This window comes from Osmia bicornis, chromosome 3, assembly GCF_907164935.1.
Source record: "Osmia bicornis bicornis chromosome 3, iOsmBic2.1, whole genome shotgun sequence".
In the NCBI taxonomy this organism is placed as follows: domain Eukaryota; kingdom Metazoa; phylum Arthropoda; class Insecta; order Hymenoptera; family Megachilidae; genus Osmia; species Osmia bicornis.
In genome coordinates, this window is record NC_060218.1 from 7,976,427 (window position 1) to 7,994,143 (window position 17,717).

At 38.2% G+C, this 17,717-nt stretch overlaps 1 protein-coding gene across 1 annotated transcript; it reads right to left on the reverse strand.

Moving 5' to 3' along the window:
- Nucleotides 1-1,761: 1,761 nt before the first annotated feature.
- Nucleotides 1,762-17,530, reverse strand: LOC114876730. Its single transcript, XM_029188518.2, has 7 exons — nt 16,291-17,530; nt 11,987-12,324; nt 7,016-7,116; nt 6,767-6,915; nt 5,717-6,641; nt 4,223-4,738; nt 1,762-3,538 (listed from the first exon to the last, which is right to left on the reverse strand). Exons 2-7 carry the CDS (start codon nt 12,069-12,071, stop codon nt 3,086-3,088), a joined length of 2,229 nt encoding a protein of 742 aa, XP_029044351.1. The 5' UTR covers nt 12,072-12,324; nt 16,291-17,530; the 3' UTR covers nt 1,762-3,085.
- Nucleotides 17,531-17,717: the final 187 nt, after the last annotated feature.

Below are 17,717 nucleotides of genomic sequence, written 5' to 3' on the forward strand. Positions count from 1 at the left end.
ATTAAGGCTACATGAGCCTCATTATTTTCTTAAATTATGTTTAATCCTTTTCAGTTTTATTTCAGGAAGTGTTCTGGTGAGGACAACAAAATCAACAAATTCATTGGACTTATTTATATATATGGTCATTAAGATATAATCGTCAAACACTGCAGTGTTTAATTAGGAAGCGTTAGATTTAAGCGAATTTTTAATATAATTACGAGCGCTCGTAAGGTAGCTATTCTTAGTAGTATAAGTATATAGGACAAATATGCAATTGCATATTTATTAATTACAGATCTGCAATCAAAATCAAAATTAAAAAATATTGCGATAGGAATAAAAAGCAAAAATCTACGTAAATATATGTATAGATAAATAGATAGGTAGGTAATGAATAAAAATAATGCTCCTTTTGTTGTTCGTTTGCACAACAGTCAAAAACGTTTTGCAAATGTGCATCAAGAGGGTTGCAGTTTAGAATATGGGACACGCCCCCTGATGACGTCACCTATTTTTTTTTGTAGCTTATCACACAAGGTGTTCATATATGTAGACCATAAGTGCCACAAATTTTTTTTTAAGCGTCACAATACTTTTTTGTAAAAAGTAAAATTCCAGCCTTTTCTCATCTGTCCCGCTTAAGAGGGGGGCGCCTCGTATTTTAAACAATAGAGAGGGTCCTGGGGGACACATTGGTGGTGATTTCATTTGTAGGAGGCGTGGGAGTCGGGAGTTATAGGAGGTCAAAGATCAGGACATTCAAAATTTGTGAATACGGGTTATGTGTATGGACTAGTATGGAGGTATGATGCAAATTTTTTATCGGTATTGTGGTAAAGAATTTGCTGCCCAAATTGTGATGCGGCTGTCTATCCGAGGAAACAATTACATATCTCAGCATGTTAAGAGAAGTGTAATTGTCGCTTTACGATACTAAGCTGCCAACTTTGAAAACGAATGAAATTGTAATTGATCGATGTGAAGATCGATGTGGGGGATCGGCGTGACCGTAAGTCTATCCTCCGTTACGCGAGCCTACGGGCTAATTAGAGTCTATACTCGGTTATCTCGTTGGCAACAGCTTGATAGGCGAGGTCCTTGTTATGGTGGGAGGTTGGGACTAGGTGTTAGGGTGGGTCACAGTCGTAGCCACCTCCACGTGGTGTGACCCGGTAATTGATATCGTTTTCTAAAGATAATTTTTAGAAAGCGATATCAAGCTAAGAGCTACGACGTATGTACAGGGTGTTTGACAACAGGTGGGCAAAATTGTAAGGGGTGATTCTAGGGATCAAAATAAGACGAAAATCAAGAATAACGAAATAGCGTTTGCGGCTTTGTTTTCCAATAATTAACATTTAAAAATTCGAGTAAAAAGCACCTGAAACCTGCAATCCTCCCAGCACCGGCGACTGAACGTCAGGTCTGGGCAGATTCGAAATCTGTTTCTGTTTAGCCTAATTTTCGATGAAACGTTGACTATTTTACCGACGCGGAATTCAAAGTTCAGCCTCCACGCTTTTGAAAGTGATTTAGAAAAAAAATGACATAATTTTGAATTATTAAATATTATAAAATTTCCGCGTATAAGTGCGGAGTCCTATCTGAGAGTTAAATTTTATTCATACAATCAATTCTAAAGAATTATTCATTTAGTTTTGCAACATTTAGACTGATATGATTATCTTCTTCAGATTTTATTATATGTACAAAGACTTTGATTACATACTGTAGGAAAATATTCGTATCAATAGCTTAGAACATCAATCATGATACTTAGCGAAAAAATAAATTAAAATTTATTTTATATACAGTGTTTCACCACATGTGTTACAAGCCCGTATCTAAACATCTATTAATTCTATCGAGATCATTTTTTTCTGCAAGCTTCATCGTGAATAATAAAAGAAAAGGTCGGTTCCACCTAAAATGTGGGAAATGGAGGGCAGTTGCAAATTTTTAAATAAAATGTGAATCGTGATGATAAAACGATACCATTTTCTTATTATCTAACTAGATATGTTAACGATGATGTGTATTTACATGTTCGCAAAACTCGATGAATTTCACATTTAATCGATTCGGCCTATCTATTAACCACAATTGTTATAAATTACTTTCTTCGTTGTTCGCTCGATTACAACGCAGCATACAAAATGTATAATTTTCTATTTACAAACGCAGACTGCTGTATCTAGCATCCAAAAATGTTTGAGCTCTCGTATTCTGAATATCGGTGAGATGTGTATAATTTTTGTAATATTTTTGAGCTTGATTTCGAAAATATAAACAATTCAAAATTATCTGCGTGACTTTCGGGACGCTCTATCCTAAACCTGAGGCAATTGAACGAATAATTGATCTCGTGGTCACAGGCTTGTATGTACCTTTGCAAACACCGCACCGTCGAAGCAAGCACCATTAACAGTAAGTTCACTTTCAGATAGGGGCTCTAACCGCTTCGTAACTCGGTTAAAAGCCCAATTAACCCTGGTTACGATACAGAAACCTGTACTAACCCGTAATATGCTCTCGATGGACTACAAAGAACAGATTATATAAGTTGATCAAATGACTTCTAGTTTTGCGAGAAATAATTTATATAATTGAATTAATACTTTCTGAATTGATCAAAGAATAAAGCATTTCAGTTTATTTTCATTCTTAATTAACACTAAAACTACCAAAGGGGTCAAAATGACTGGTTTCCAGTTTCTTATTTCAAATTATAAATTTTATCAAGGTATTTTGTTATCGAGCTAAAGAACGTTTCATCCTTTATCTATTTAGTAATATACATCATTTTCAACTTAAAAATAAGTGTGCATCAAACGTCGGTAGTTTTAGTGTTAAAGAATGAATTGATTTCAACTTTCGTTTTCGTACGAATTAACAATGTTTTACGCAAATTGACCGATGTTAACAGTAAAATGAAACAAGCTATAAATTTTACTAAAGTATTTCATATCTATTTACACGTGGGCAGTGGAATCTGCATACTCCTAATACTTTGGCATCGACCTAACACATTACTTCACATACAATTTTATTTTTTATCGTAGCGTGAACAGTTAGAAAGCAGTAGAAAATTTGATTAGATTCACAGTTTTGGAGTTTGCAATAGCCTCTTCTCCATCGTTCTCATTTTGATACACTTGACAAGGAGGGTGATTATCGTGAAAATAGCCCCGAAGAAGGAAATTATTCCCAGCACAACGAGAACCATAAACCAATTTTTAAAAGTGCCTATTCTATCGTCGAAATCGCAATTACAGTTTTCGCTGTCGTTCAAATTTAACGCTGAAAAGTTGACCGGTCTCAGAGAGATCAGCTTCAGGTCATCCTGTATTTGACGTCTGTTCGTGGAATTCTTCGATTTCTTTAGAAACCTGTACGATATCGTGTACGTGAATTCTTGGCCGTCGTAAGAACCCTTGGCACTGTAATATTGTATTAACAGTTCATTCCCACTGGAGGTGAGAGGGACTTGTATGTTATTGATATCCTGATGAGACACATCGCAATAGGACCATATTAAAACGCTGTTGTTTGCCTGTAAAATTAATATTTATATTCGTGAGAGCAATGTAATGTTGCCCTAATCTCTATCAAGCATTAACTCAAGTTCAATTAGTACCACGCCATTTTCGATTCATGCCTTAACACATTGTTGTCCGAGTTAACTCGTGTTTGCACTTGCATTGGTTACTTTCATTTTCGAAACCCAGGGTAATATGGAATATTGTAAAATTTTTCTTCGTCGTGTTCAATCACGAAATAATACCCGGTGACATGAGATACTTTCTGCGTAAATTTGCCGCTCAACAATGTGTTAAGTAGCAAAAGGTAAAATGGCAAAATCAATTATAACTATTATTTTGTGATACGAATACTGAGAATTAATTCTTTGCGGTCGAATGTCGCCATACAAGCGGCATCACATTTCTATTCACTAGGTCGAATGTCGCTGCAAAGGCGGCAAAAAATAATTTTATTATCTATACCGTCATTGAGTATATTTTCCTATTTGGCAATATTAACCCTTTGAGTATATTTAACACTTCAGTACATGATATCGCTGTATGCAAAAAAATATATTCTACCTAGCAAGAAGTACACTTGAAAAAGTCCTCGACCGCAAAGGGTTAAATTAAATAGACATAGTTAAATTAGAAAAAAATAAAATATAGGTGGAAATTATGACAGGCATTGAATATTAAGTTATCTTCAAACTTACTTCTATTCCATTATAAACTGCAATCTCATTTCCGGAACAGTAACCCAGGCTTAGATTTCGTTTCTGTGGTGAATATTCCTGGTTCAATTCGTTTCTGATTATCTTCATGTAAACGGAAATCTTCTCCGAAGACCTTCCTATGAATTTATAGCTACATAGAGTATCCGGAGGATACCAGCTCGGCAACGATTTAATGCTTTCCCTGGTACGTTCGGAACTTTTGTAAACGAACTCACAATTTCGACCGTGTTTCGCACCGGATGCCTGCTCCGTTTCCTGTACGGACAATTGGAAGCCGTCGTGCATTATCGTGCCGTCTTGTTGCGCGAAGAATTCGACGATGACGTTCTTTCCTCGCGTTACTATTCGCGGCACCCGACCCTCGCCGCAAAATTTCGAAATTTCGAACATCTTCCCGTCCACGTTCTCCAAAAGAACGAGGTAATCGCCGACGCAACTGCTGCTTCCTAGTCTCTCCTGTATTTGACTCCTCCTCTTGTACGGATATTCGGAAGCCTTATCAAAATGAAAAATAATTTTATTCAAAAATAATGCTAAATTATCGCTCCTGCATTTGTCTCTTCCTTCGTTAGAAGTTGAAATTCGAAACAGAGCGTTAAATTAGGAAAAAGATAAAATTTAAGTGGAAACTTTGACAGCCATCGAATATTAAATTAACTCATTAAGTTAAGTTAACTAAAACTAACTCACTCTGTATGCGGTAGAGGAAGTTTGCGACAACTGTTTAGAGTTTACTATGTAATTGCTCTAATATCCTTTACCGAGAAGTTAAAGTGCGGTAATATTTGCTAAGTAATTTCGGTAATTAGAGTACTTTACCGCTCCATTATGGACGATTAAATGCAGAAAATATCATTTCTCTTCAAGATAAAATTTCTTAAAAACCGAGGCTGTTGGGTAGTGAGATAAGTTTCGTGGCGGCGACGACAGGTATATGATTGTAGATACGAGGAGACAGAGGTAGGTGAAATTTGGCCCTTGGGGCTCGGCCTTTATCTTTCGGGGCTATGTTGTGCAAGATGCTTAAAATAATGTCTCCACTAACCCAAAGGAAGAAATGTGAAATGAGTTGAATGGCGAGAACGTTGGAAAGGAAAGGAAGGAAATACAAGTGGGTAGGATACGCGGCTTCATCCACTTATGTTACAGTTTCTGTCATCGTCTAACTCCGAGATAAAGTTGGGGCTTGGTATAATGTCGCAAGGCTTCAGGGTACGGTTTGGCCGTCTCTCGAATAGAAGCCGCTTTTCTGGCTATCGGTAGATGAAATTCATAGACCACGTTGGTTTCAACAGTTTCAACACTTCCGAGACTTCGAAACTCTTCAAACTTTCGAGATTTCAAAATTTTCGAGACTTTCAAGACTTTTGAGTTCGAATGCACTCAGTTGTATATCTATTACCTCTGACTCGAATTTTAATGTTAAAATTTATTATTTCACATTTATGACAAAACATTTTCCAGTGAACTTACCTGTACCGTGTTTATCCTTTCTTGGATCGATCCCTTCCTTGAAATTTCGCGTGCTCCATCGGGAAAAATATTTTCCTTCGATATATCTTCCAGATCGTGATCGGAATTCTTCCACGAACCGATCGAATCCATAGACTTTTTGCGAAGATGCTGCGGGCGATGAAGTCTCCTTTGACTAAATTCAGGCGACGTTTCTTCGTCGTGATAACCGACGAACAGTCTGGAGTCGCTTCTGATACCGAGAAAGGTAACTGCGGATGACTGTTCGGTTATCTCTTTCGTACGGTGGCTATTTCTTCGGGTATCCTCGGTTACGTCTTTTCTACGAGAACTGTGAAGTCCTTTCGAACCAACAACTTTCTTCTTATCTTTCTTAAGTTTTCTTCGATCATTTCTGTTCCTCTTAAACTTGTGCGACGTTTGACCAATGATAAATTCTAGCTCCTCCTCGTGATCGGGACTTCTCGGTCTCCTCTTAGATATATATCCCGGTACGTACCGTCTGACCGATTTAGCGACCCTCGTCCTCGATGCTTCCGGAACGATTTCAATGTGCCGCTCGCAGTTCTCCGTCTGACAGCTGTCCTGAGACGTATGGTTCATCAGATCGAAGACATCGTTCGGTTGACCTCCGATCTTGAAACGGCCCGTGTTCGATTCCAGGGCGATCCTGCACCTGATGCCCCGGGGATAAACGCCGGGGTAACCGGGGGACATCAGTTTGCAGAATCGTTGTTCGTTTCTCATGGCGCACTCCATCGGGCACTCGAACGAAAAGGAAGGAGAGAAACCGCGATATCGTTCGGCAGCAAGCTGCGTTGGTAAAATTGAAAATTGGGCGGAGAAGATAACCGGGTTTTCGGTGGCAAATTTCACGTCCGAGTCCATTATGATTGTCAAATTTGGTCCTTTCCTCAGGAACAATCTGCAGGGTAATAAAAAAAGAACACTGCATCTAAAGAGTATACGGTGCTCAAACAAAGTTGGCGCGAAAAGTATTCGTACCGAAATTATTTGCAAGAAATATTAGTGAATTGGAATTTGTTTTACCTGGTCGTATTGCTATTCACGTGGCCGCAATAACGTCCCGTTTCATTTTGAACATCCTCGCTGCCCTCGAAAAACTGAATGTAAGCACCTTTACATTTGGTTTCTTTCAGAAAACCAACTTGCAGCCTTCTAATTTTTAATTCGATCACCTATATCCAATTAAATTATTTTAATAAAGCTTGGAACCCAGAAAATGAATATTATGAAAGAATTATAAGAATGCTTGAAAGAAAAAGAATTTTTATTAACCTGAGTGTCTCTGGAAGGTGCTCTAATGTGAACCATACACCGTCCCATTCGTCCTGTCCATCGTATCCATCCAACAGAATTTCTGACGGTACGATTGCATCCTAAAATAATTAAAAGCAATAATAATCTTACGAAAACTTTCTACTCGGAAAAAATACGTTTTACGTGCTTCCAAGTAATATATTATTTTCAACTACTTCTGGCTCGAGATCTTTTGTCATTAATCCGAGACAATCAGCACTAATCCGATTACGTTTCATACGATGAAAAGTCAAAGACGCAAATCGCTGGAGTGCGAAAAGCCACTGTATCGGCTCTCGGCAGCAGTCGACGAGCGTAATTCTCGCTTACAGTCGAGGGTAAAATTAATTGGACACGTTGTGGAAATGTTTATTATTCAAATTTAATGAGGAAACTCTTATTGTTATAAACAGAATTCGAAATATTATATGTTTTCATAATATTCAGAATATTGTACCAATATGAATAAATGACGTGTAATCCACATTGCAACCAATTTGACGGAAACAAAATCAAATGGACAGTCAGACAAGCAGGTACATATTTGGAAACAAACAAAATAGAGAATCACTAAATAAATGTTGATTGTTCCTATGAACAGAGGTATCTCACAGAGTCATCAGTTTACATTATACCGTCGGAGTGTTAGGATCATTTATAAAATAACGTCCAAATGCCTGTAATTAAAGAAATTTTATATTGTGAAAAATTATAATAAGTAGAAATATAATTACTCCGATGATATTTTTTATTTACTTTAAATAATATCAATCTTTACCGCTCGTCCACGTAATTTTGTCCCCGACTGTATATCGTTATTCGCGCATCGCTTCCATTGTATCGTGCAAATAATACTGGCCGTATCACATCTGCACCATGGATGTTATTAGGACAATTGCACAAACAGAGACTTAACAATTTGCTCATCCCTGATACGTTATATTAAATTCCATGCAAACTAGGACGATAAATTGAAGTGATGCATATTGCGTTGTCTGTATGACAAAAGTAGAAGAAGCAAGTTTTCTCTTGATACTAATGGATCTTGATTATATGTTCAGAGATAGTTATTAAAATTGTAAGAAGTGTTAAAAATATTATATTGTCAGTACTGCTAATATTTATTGATAAATTGTTTTGCAACGTACATTAAATATTTATTGATATCGGATTTAGTTTTGAGCGTAGATGTATATAAACGGACCATAAACTCAGGGGGTAGTAAAATTTGCAATAAGAGGGTGAATAGTGGTAAATCAAGTAGCTCCATAAGGATGTTCAGCAGACACAAGCCAAATAGATTCGAAACCTAACCGATTTACAACTACTGAATTTCTGCCATTTCCCTTTCAATTTTAAGGGTTTCTTGACCTGAAGCGGCAGCTTATGTTCCGTCTATACAGTTTTGTAATTTTGAGTCGACGTTAAGCGACGAATTGACAGGAATGGCGGCCCGAGCCCAAGCTGATCTTGTGGGCCTCATGCGGGAAAACTGAGAAAATCCGGACGATCCTTGTCTATTCAGTATGAGAAGTATACTTTGAAGATAATTACAAACCGCAAAGGGTTCTTTGCTCCTGCCTCAATACTCGTTCCTAGAGTAATAGAATTGCCTGGAAACCGACGATTAACAGAAGTTGGTAGCAGGTAACTAATTGGCATTGATGCAGCCAATTCTATAGAAATAATAAAGAGCCGCTCGTTACTATTTCCTCTTTGCGACTTTTATGTTTTCACCAGTACCTTTACTCTATTTCTCTTTTTCTTATCTCGGCTTCTTATTTACTCGCTCTTTCTATTTTTATTTACGATTTCTTTCGCTCTCAATTAGTCTTTTTCATGTTCTGCAGTTTGCGAACTTCGTCTCATCATCAGAAATCTATGATACCATCAAGGTTCGTCTGGGTCTTTTCAACCGCATTCGTCGCTTTCTTCTTTTTCGTCCTTTTCTTCTTTCCCGTTTCTTTTCCAACGTTATACCCTCTTTTACAGCGAAATTTTTCTCTTTTTCTTTCGCTTTTTTTTCGGTTCACGTTTCTTCTCCTTTCTTCCTTTTTATCCCGTTTTGTTTCCACCCTGTTTCATCCCTCTTTATTTTCTTCCTTTCAGCTTTGTCTATCAGTGTTCCAATTGAATTTATACGAATAAAACGCGGTAATACTAATTTAATGAGACATTCAATCTATGATTTAATTTTCGTCACCAGCTAATTACAATATTATTATAATCAATTTTTATGTCTCTGATGTATGGAGATTGTAAAAACATTCGAAGCATAAGAATAAGTTGTACCATTAACATCTTATGAATATATTATCAATGTATCTACATATTTGGTTCTTTATATCCTCGGGGAAATAAAGCACAGCAACGTTGTTCACATTGCTGAACTTTTTGCCTGCAAAACAGCCGTAACTGTGAAAGAAATAGTGCGAGATCAAATTCATACGAAAACAGAATCTGAATATGTTTATACACGTCTGATAAATATTTTATCATTTCAGGATAAGCTGGCGTCGGATGCTACCCCGATATTGAATTGATCCCCATTTTGCATTAAGCTGCAGAGGGTGTATTTATATCTTCATCAGTCTCGCTTTCCTCGATTGACGAATTTGCAGGTAATGCAACTGCATCGTTAACACAATCTAATTCGTGTGTTAACAGTTCTTCACTGATATTTATTCCATCGTGACCACTTTTTTCTCGCATTGTAATAATTTTGTGTAATCAGATATGATCACCGATATGTAGAGGTAGCCATTACCAAATAAGGAGATTTAACAGAAGAAGATGCAATAACAACGACTTCGAAAAATGATCAAAACAGGTAAAAGGGCAAAAATTAAATGTAACTTCATTCCTAATATAATATGTCCGTAAATGAAGCTCCTTGCGTCTCGTAGGGCAGAGGATACCTTTATCCCTTGTCCCTTGGCTTAATCTCTTTTATAACAATATCCCCGTAGATTGAAGAACAACTTAATTAGCCGAGATCGTTAGAATTTCCGCGCTGGATTGCAACGAGTCGTTAACCGGACTGAAATTTAGCAATTATGCAGGAAATAACATGAACTTGCTATTATACACTCATTTCCCTCGTAAATGCTACGATCAGTTCACGAAGGTTTATATTGCGAACATGTATTATCACGGAGCGTACTCAATTTCCTGAAATCGACAACAGGGATGAACAAACAACTTTTGATTATTAAAACTGCTTACACTCGTGTCGGTATTTAAATTGACGTTCTGGACGTCGAATAGATGATCTTAAATGTTTTTTTTTTTAACAAAATCGTTGGGAATATTTTCCTGTTGGACACGGCTCATATCCGCAAGCCTGAAATAGTATCAGCTGCAATTACCGGTGGATCCGTACGCGAGTCAATTGCAAATTAGTCGGCGGCTGCGTATAATTGCCGAGTTTTTAGCCGGTCGAATCGTTAGGTACTCCTGGTCTGCCTTGTATGTTAAACAGTCATTACGACATTCAAATAACGTCGCGATGCACGAATTGTTCGAATATTTTACTGTATGCGAATATTTGGTTCTGCAATTATTGATTTTGTATATGATACAAATATTTCTAATACACCCATACCTCGCTTTACGGCCTAGATACGTTCCGGAAAGGTACAACGAATCAATTATTTTGATACAAACTCATACAAATTCAATTGGATCTGTTCCAATTTTTTATTTTAAATAATATTGTTTTTAGTTCATAAAGCATTTTATTCTTTTTATTTCCTATAAAAATGCTTATATCAAAATAAAAGTAAGTACAGCATTTTTTTTTTGGCCGTATAACATTGTGGGCCGTAAATCGAAAAGGTGCCATAATTAAAAAAGGCTGTTATAGCGAAGGCTATTTTCGTGGATAAAATTCAATACGAATTAAACACTGAAAATATTTGTATCAAGATTATTTGAAATTCTTAAAATTTCATATTTGTTGTCCTAAAGTGATTTTAAAAACAGTTATGAAAAATCTGTAAATTCAAGTGCTTCGGTGACGCTATTGAAAAGCAAACTTCAAAGCGACAGAGGCAGCGTGAAAAATATGCAAAGTGAAAGATGAGAGAACCGTCTCAATTTATGCAACACAGAAGTGGTCGAAAAAAATTCAGCGACGAAAACGTCGGCCTCGGAGACAAACCATTCTAAAGCTTTCCATAAAACGGTCAAAGCGAACCCATCAACCGATACCCGCGGGTTATTTGTTACACTTAAAGCTTCGTAATCGTCGGTTGTTTGGCGTCTTCAACTTCATCAGTTCGCCGGGGTCAAGAGAAGTTGTCGCGAAGTTAAAGCTCGGTGCATGTCTGCACCTGCCGTCAGTCGCTTCGAAATCCCCATAACGAACCACTTCTCAACTGCACGAATTGAGACGGTTCTCTCGTTCTCCACTTTGCATATTTTTCGCGCTGTCTCAGTCGCTTTGAAGTTCTGCTTCCAATAGTGACGCAAAAGTACTTGCATTTACAGATTCCCGATAAATTCTAAATATATTTTGTTACGACGAGAAATAGGTGGTGGGTTTAAACAAAAAAATCGTATCAAGAAAAATAATTCTTAATTCGAATCGCAATGAATTCGAGGAATTTAAACGATGTCCGCTTTGTACCATTCAATTGAAATACCGATGACCATGAAGTGACTTAAATTAGAAGAAAATCAGACATGATTGTCACGTTGTTGGAACATGTTCGACTCGGAGTAGGCTCTATGAATATTCAAACCTTTCAACCCCTTGCGAAAAATTCCTAAGCAACGATGGGGTGGCTCGCGAATGTGCAATACTCCACCATGTAATTAATCATATGCATCAGCACGTTCCTTATAATGGTATAATTCTTCACATTGGAAGATATGTCGAAAGTTTCGCGGAAATTTGTCAGTCAAAAGTTTGCATTCTCTTTGTTAGTGAAAAACAATTTTACGTACCTCGAGTTTCGACAAGAGCCCCGGAAAAACTGGCCAACGAGAAAAGTAGCAGCGAAAGCAGGTAGAGCGTACCATCCTGCCTCATTTTCGTTGCTCCAGATAATTTTCTCAATTCCTGCTTTCACTCTATCTTCGATCCTTCTTCACCGGTCGCGTTCATCTTCCACACCCCCTGTTCCCTGCGGGTAGCAGCTTCCGTCCCAGTTCAAACGACGTACCTACCAACTACCCTCTTCCGACTGGAGTACAAGGGAAAGCGGGAAAAGTGCGAGAAAAATGTCGTGTCAGAGTGCTGGTTTCACGGCCGAGGAGGGTTTTTATCACCTGGCTGATAACACCTGCAAAACAAATACCGGCCGTGATAAACAAAAGCAGTATTCCCTCATCTACTGGACCGATTCATTAATCCGTGCCATTTTTTGTAATTTATTGTTACGTTTATATATATTATCGGCAATGTATGAAAAGCAGGTATTGTATAGAATGCCTAAGTAATATCGACCTAAGTCCTAATACAAAAGATATTAACTTTCCCCAAAATTAAAATTTTAAGATTTTTTCTTACTTTACTAATTTTTAGAATAATTATTTTCCAAAATTCTTACAATGTCTAGGAAAAGTTTATGTAATATTAAAATATTTCGGATATTTTATACTTTTCTCAAAAATGCCTGGCATTCTATAGATTGTCGCTAACATATATACATAAATAATCTTGAAGATACTATTTTTTAACTAAAGCGGCCGCGAAGCATTGAGGCAATCGCCAAAAGTTCGAAACGACACCAGAATATTTTCTTTGTTCACGATCTTAGTTGTTGGCGAGTTAATCCGCGATTCTCGCGCCACGATCCACGGGATTTACGGTTCGTTATGGTGTATACCCCGCTGTTTACTTAACTCGAAGGGTGACGCGCTGAGGATTTTGATCACGAGCAGCTGTTGATCCAACGCAAGAGTTCGCCGAGGGAAAAAGAAGGAGAAAGGACAATAGTAGCTCGAGTTTTGGGTAAGAGTTGGAACAAAATTCCGGAAATTTCTCCTCAGGGAAACAGGTCACGGATCCCTTGCGGGGGAACGGTGGCGGTCTTTAAAAAGTTTTTCCTATCTTCGCTAGGGCGGATCGTGCAGTGGGATACCGCTCGGATCCTCTAGGATAAAACAAAGGATAATTAGGTCCCTTTTTTTATTCCCAAGGAGGGTTGCGCTGATACTCGAGAAGAAGCTTGGAATTACCAGTTTCCTTCCGTCCCTTAGTTTCTTGCCTCTCTACTCCTAAGCTGTTCGAATTAGGTCGCATTAATCCTTCAATGTCTTCGGGTTAAGAAACCGAAGGATCGTTTTGTGGTGAAGTGTCTTCGTTTCACAGAGTGATTTACGCAATTGTCAGTAGTTATTCTCTCAGCATAATAACAAAAAATGTTAATGAAAAATACAGACCGATTCTTTGAAATATTCTACGTGAAAAAGTGTTTGGGTATAATGTTAGATAAATGAAGAGTTAGCAAAAAAAAAGGAACAGTGACAAGCGATTTCCCATCGTACGATCCACGCAGTTCTGGTTATTTTAAGCAATTGTTAAGTGGCATCCCAGCTACTTCGAAGACACATTTACACGGCCACGTCTCAACACTCATGATTCAGAGGCGATTTATACGACTACCATCCGACTTGCTTACCTTTCTCGCTCGTGCTCATTCGATTTACCTATTACGCATCTCTGTATCGTTTATCGTACTTTTTGCTAGCCTCCCTCCTTGCCCATTCGAAGCCATTTTGTCGTCGATAAATTCTACCGACGATAAATAATCTCTATTACAGCAACGAACTCGTAATATCGTTAATAAAAATGTAATTTTCTCTTCTATTTGGCCCTCAATCAAATTACTGTAAAATAATTTCTGAGGATTTCAATGCAAAAGCAATACGCGGTATTGATGCTTTTCGAGTGATTTAATTTACATACTCTTATGGGGATACCTTTATAAAGCGGAGTAACTTTTAATTACACCCTGAAAGCGTATTGACTGAGCGAAACCAGCTTCCATCAAATTCCGTTAAAATACGTCCGACAGTCGACGAATCGAGGCACAGGACCGACCGAATGCAATGCAATTTCTACAGGGTGTGCAATTTTAATCCATCTGTGTACTCGTTTCTTTAACCTTTTTACGATCGGAACACCTTTTCATCGAATTTTTCGTTTATCCACCGATCGTATCTATAATCAAGAGTAATTTTTATTTTCTCTGGAACTCTTGATATTTTTCTAAGATTTCGGTCCAGGTGCAATGGACTTTAGAGGAAAAAATTATTTATGTTTTATATCAGTGAACAACAGATAATTGCGCGAATAGATTATAATTGAATTCCCTCTATATTCTATGTTACGTCGAGCTTGTACAAAGTGCAAAGAACGAACAATACTTTCATCATCTGGCAGTGAATCAAAGGGTACGTCAGTTGCTGATAACGGTCGCGTCATTTGTTTAACTGCAATACGTCGTTTTCGATACATAAAAAATAGTTACTGGAATTTCTCTTTATGTTATATAGAGTAAAATAATAAAATGACTCGATGCCACATGGGGGGAGGCTCGGTTCTGTTGAATCCGTGATACAAGTTCGTAATAAATTAGTTTGTCCAAGGTGTACGGCGACTAATTTGTAACGTACTGATTTACAGAGTTCAAGGTGTAAGCAACGATGTGAAAGGATGTATTTTTGTCGTGGTGAGTAGTCGCGGAGCAGGGTCAGGAACAATTTTCCCTTGGGTAACCACGTATATCGTGCGGTACTTAAACTCTCCAGTCTCACGAGTCGTCTCAGGGGGCTATTTACAATTTCATCGCACAATGTGTTAGCCGGTAGTATTATGAGTTTCCTAGCTGCCATCTAAACCTGCCGATGAGACCGTCTGAATCGTTAATCCTGCTTAACCGCTTAAACCCTCGCTCGACCAACGTCGGCTCACTTTTGACCCGCGGTTTGTATTTTGCCAGTAGTATCGGTAACAACGTTCTCCGTTGCAATACGTTCTGTAAAAGGTATTCGATGCATTCGGCAAAAGTATGGCAAAATATTATTTAAGAATAATTTTTATAATAATTTAATCGAGGACTATTATCAACGAAAAACAAGTATTTCGACATTGTAAAAACGAAAATTTAATATAAGTCCTGTTCGAATAGGAATTCATGCAACATTGAAATTTTATCAGAGCTGTTATTTAAAATACCGAGCTGGTATTGTACAGGAATTTCCGCTCTCCAATTGTCGAAAAGCACCCTCCACCTCTTTCCCCGAATTTGAATCCTATAGAAAAGTGGAATGAATTGTATCATAGAATTCGAATTACGCCCGTGTGCAAAAAAAGAAATATTAAAAAAGAGACTACAGGAAAAACGACGATGTCGATGACCAGGATGCTCGAAAAACGAAAATAATTTCAAATTTTTGTACGAATAACATTTGTAGAAAATGTTTCAGCGTAAGATTTAATCGAACATATCTTACATTAGTGTCTGAATATTTTCGTTGCTCGCTGTACTTGCATACGCGATTACGCGAATATTTAGCCTCGAATCGGGGTCATAATCATGACTCGCGCGTTTCGCCCCATTCATCGAATGTTGCAAATACGTTAGTCAAGTTTAATTGCCTTAGAAAGCCGTTTAATGAGACACAATCGGGCGCGCAGGATATTGGAATTCAATTCGTTCCTTTATATACGGACGTTGTAATCTGTAAATTTATTGCTGAATCGAATTAATTATTCCTCGCCTTAACATAAAGCGGGCGCGATAATGCGTCTATCAATGAGGCTCGCTAAATATAAAACGCGTTCAATGTGAAATACCGGCTGCGTTATAAATTCACGTCACGTGATCGATAAATCGGGGATAATGCAAGGCACTCCGAATCTTTTCTACATATTTATCCCGAATTTACATTTCAACGTTATTTTACGTATCGACCGTGTAGCCATTTATTTCATTGTTACATTAAAATGTGTATTTCAATATACATACGATTTTTGTTATTTTAATCAAGAAGAATTTTTAATTAACTTTTAATTAACCATAGTTTTTTTTCTAATTGCAGGTGTACGTCGACCCTGAAGGATTAAGTGCATCAATGGTTCAGTCTCTTTAGCATTCAGATTGCACTGACATCAGCTACCGCGTGAAAATCCAAAGATTCGACAACTCAATTTGAATAAATTTCCCGGCCCGCTATCGCACAGGCGATAAAACTTCCTCGAGCATAAAATTAGCAACTATATCCGATATTTTACGACTTACCTTTTCTGATAATGCATTCCAAAATCTTCGTTTCTCCCCTTCGAGGTTCCTTAACGAGATTTTCATCCGCTGCTCGTCGAAGGCTGTTTGCGTCAGCGAGCTGTACGCGCACAATTCTTTTCCCTTAACGACGTCTGTCTGGCTCTTTCCTTTTATACGATTACACATTCAATTCGAACGTAAATCTTCGGTTCACTTAAGCTCCCCCATCGATTACCACTACCGATTCCCGTTTCTTCGAGTTCCGAGAAGGCAAAAAGGCGTCTAACTTAACGCACCCCATGCGACCGTCCAACAATGTCACCTTTTCAATCGTGTCCGGCTGCTAACTTCTCGGATTCGACCACGGCATTGTATCCAGCATCACGGTGCAAACTTTTCCCACGAAGTTGGAAGGCAGTCTCGTCGAAGAAATAAAACGTTGCGTTACTTCACCGCGACGAGGTATCGCATCTTTCACCCTCTTTGATCCTTCTGCTAAGTCCTCTCGAAAGATTAGTTTTCGCCAAACGATTGAATCGCGGGAGAAAAAAAATAGCGCCGCGGCGAAGTTCGAGGATCCGTTCTTCGATCAGAACTCGAACAAGATTGTGTCGGCTCGCTTCGAGGGAAAAAGTTGTTTCGTCAAATTTCCGGACGGCGAACTGGTCGGGGATGGGGTCAGCCTGATACCCCTGGCGGAGGGGTGGTGCCGGCAGCACGTGGCAGTTTTTATCAGGGGATCACACGTGTCATGCGAGACGATTATTGGCCTTTGTAATCACTTTGACAAATGACCCACCGCATATGGCGCGTCGCGCACGACTGAGACCAGATTTCGCCTCTGCTATCCTCTCCCTCTGATCTACCCCCACTATACAGATTCCATCCTCTTCTTCTTCGACCCCCGAGTTACGCGGTTGCAGCACGCAGACTCCGTTACCACGATACTTTTCTCCCTGTCAGACGCCACTTTAGATAGCTTGCCGCTTTTCTTTTTACGTTTTCCGATCAGAGCCACGCGGAAAATCATCCGTAGCCAGCTTTCCTATCGTCATCCAATTACGATTGCTCACCGTGAAAATCGTACTTGTTATTTTGTGGAATTTTTTACCAGTCTTCGTCGTATTCGATTCATATTGTATTTCGTATTCGTTCTGATACATCACGATTGTCCAAGTTCTTATATTAAGTCCGATGGAAGCTAATTGGTTTTCAATTGGCTTCAAGTCCGACCTTCGTCAATGAACATGCGAGGACCCCTATTTAACGATGAGTTAGCCAATTCTATTCAAAGGAGACCGAAACAGCTCGTTCGGATTCATTTGTTCAATTTTGAGTACGAGGTTAATTTCCATCGTGTTTTAATTTGGGTTTAGTTTTTATAATATAAACAAAGAGTTATATTATCTTTTTGATTGATTCTTAACCTACTGAAAAATTAAGTA

What these genes read in the sequence shown, in the direction of transcription:
- LOC114876730 (XM_029188518.2), bottom strand. Translation starts at nt 12,071, where the DNA reads ATGAGGCAGGATGGTACGCTCTACCTGCTTTCGCTGCTACTTTTCTCG. An exon ending in CACCTTCCAGAGACACTCAG is followed by an intron (nt 6,916 to 7,015) that starts GTTAATAAAAAT and finishes AATTGGATATAG; the next exon opens with GTGATCGAATTAAAAATTAG. An exon ending in AAAGGATAAACACGGTACAG is followed by an intron (nt 4,739 to 5,716) that starts GTAAGTTCACTG and finishes CATTTTGATAAG; the next exon opens with GCTTCCGAATATCCGTACAA.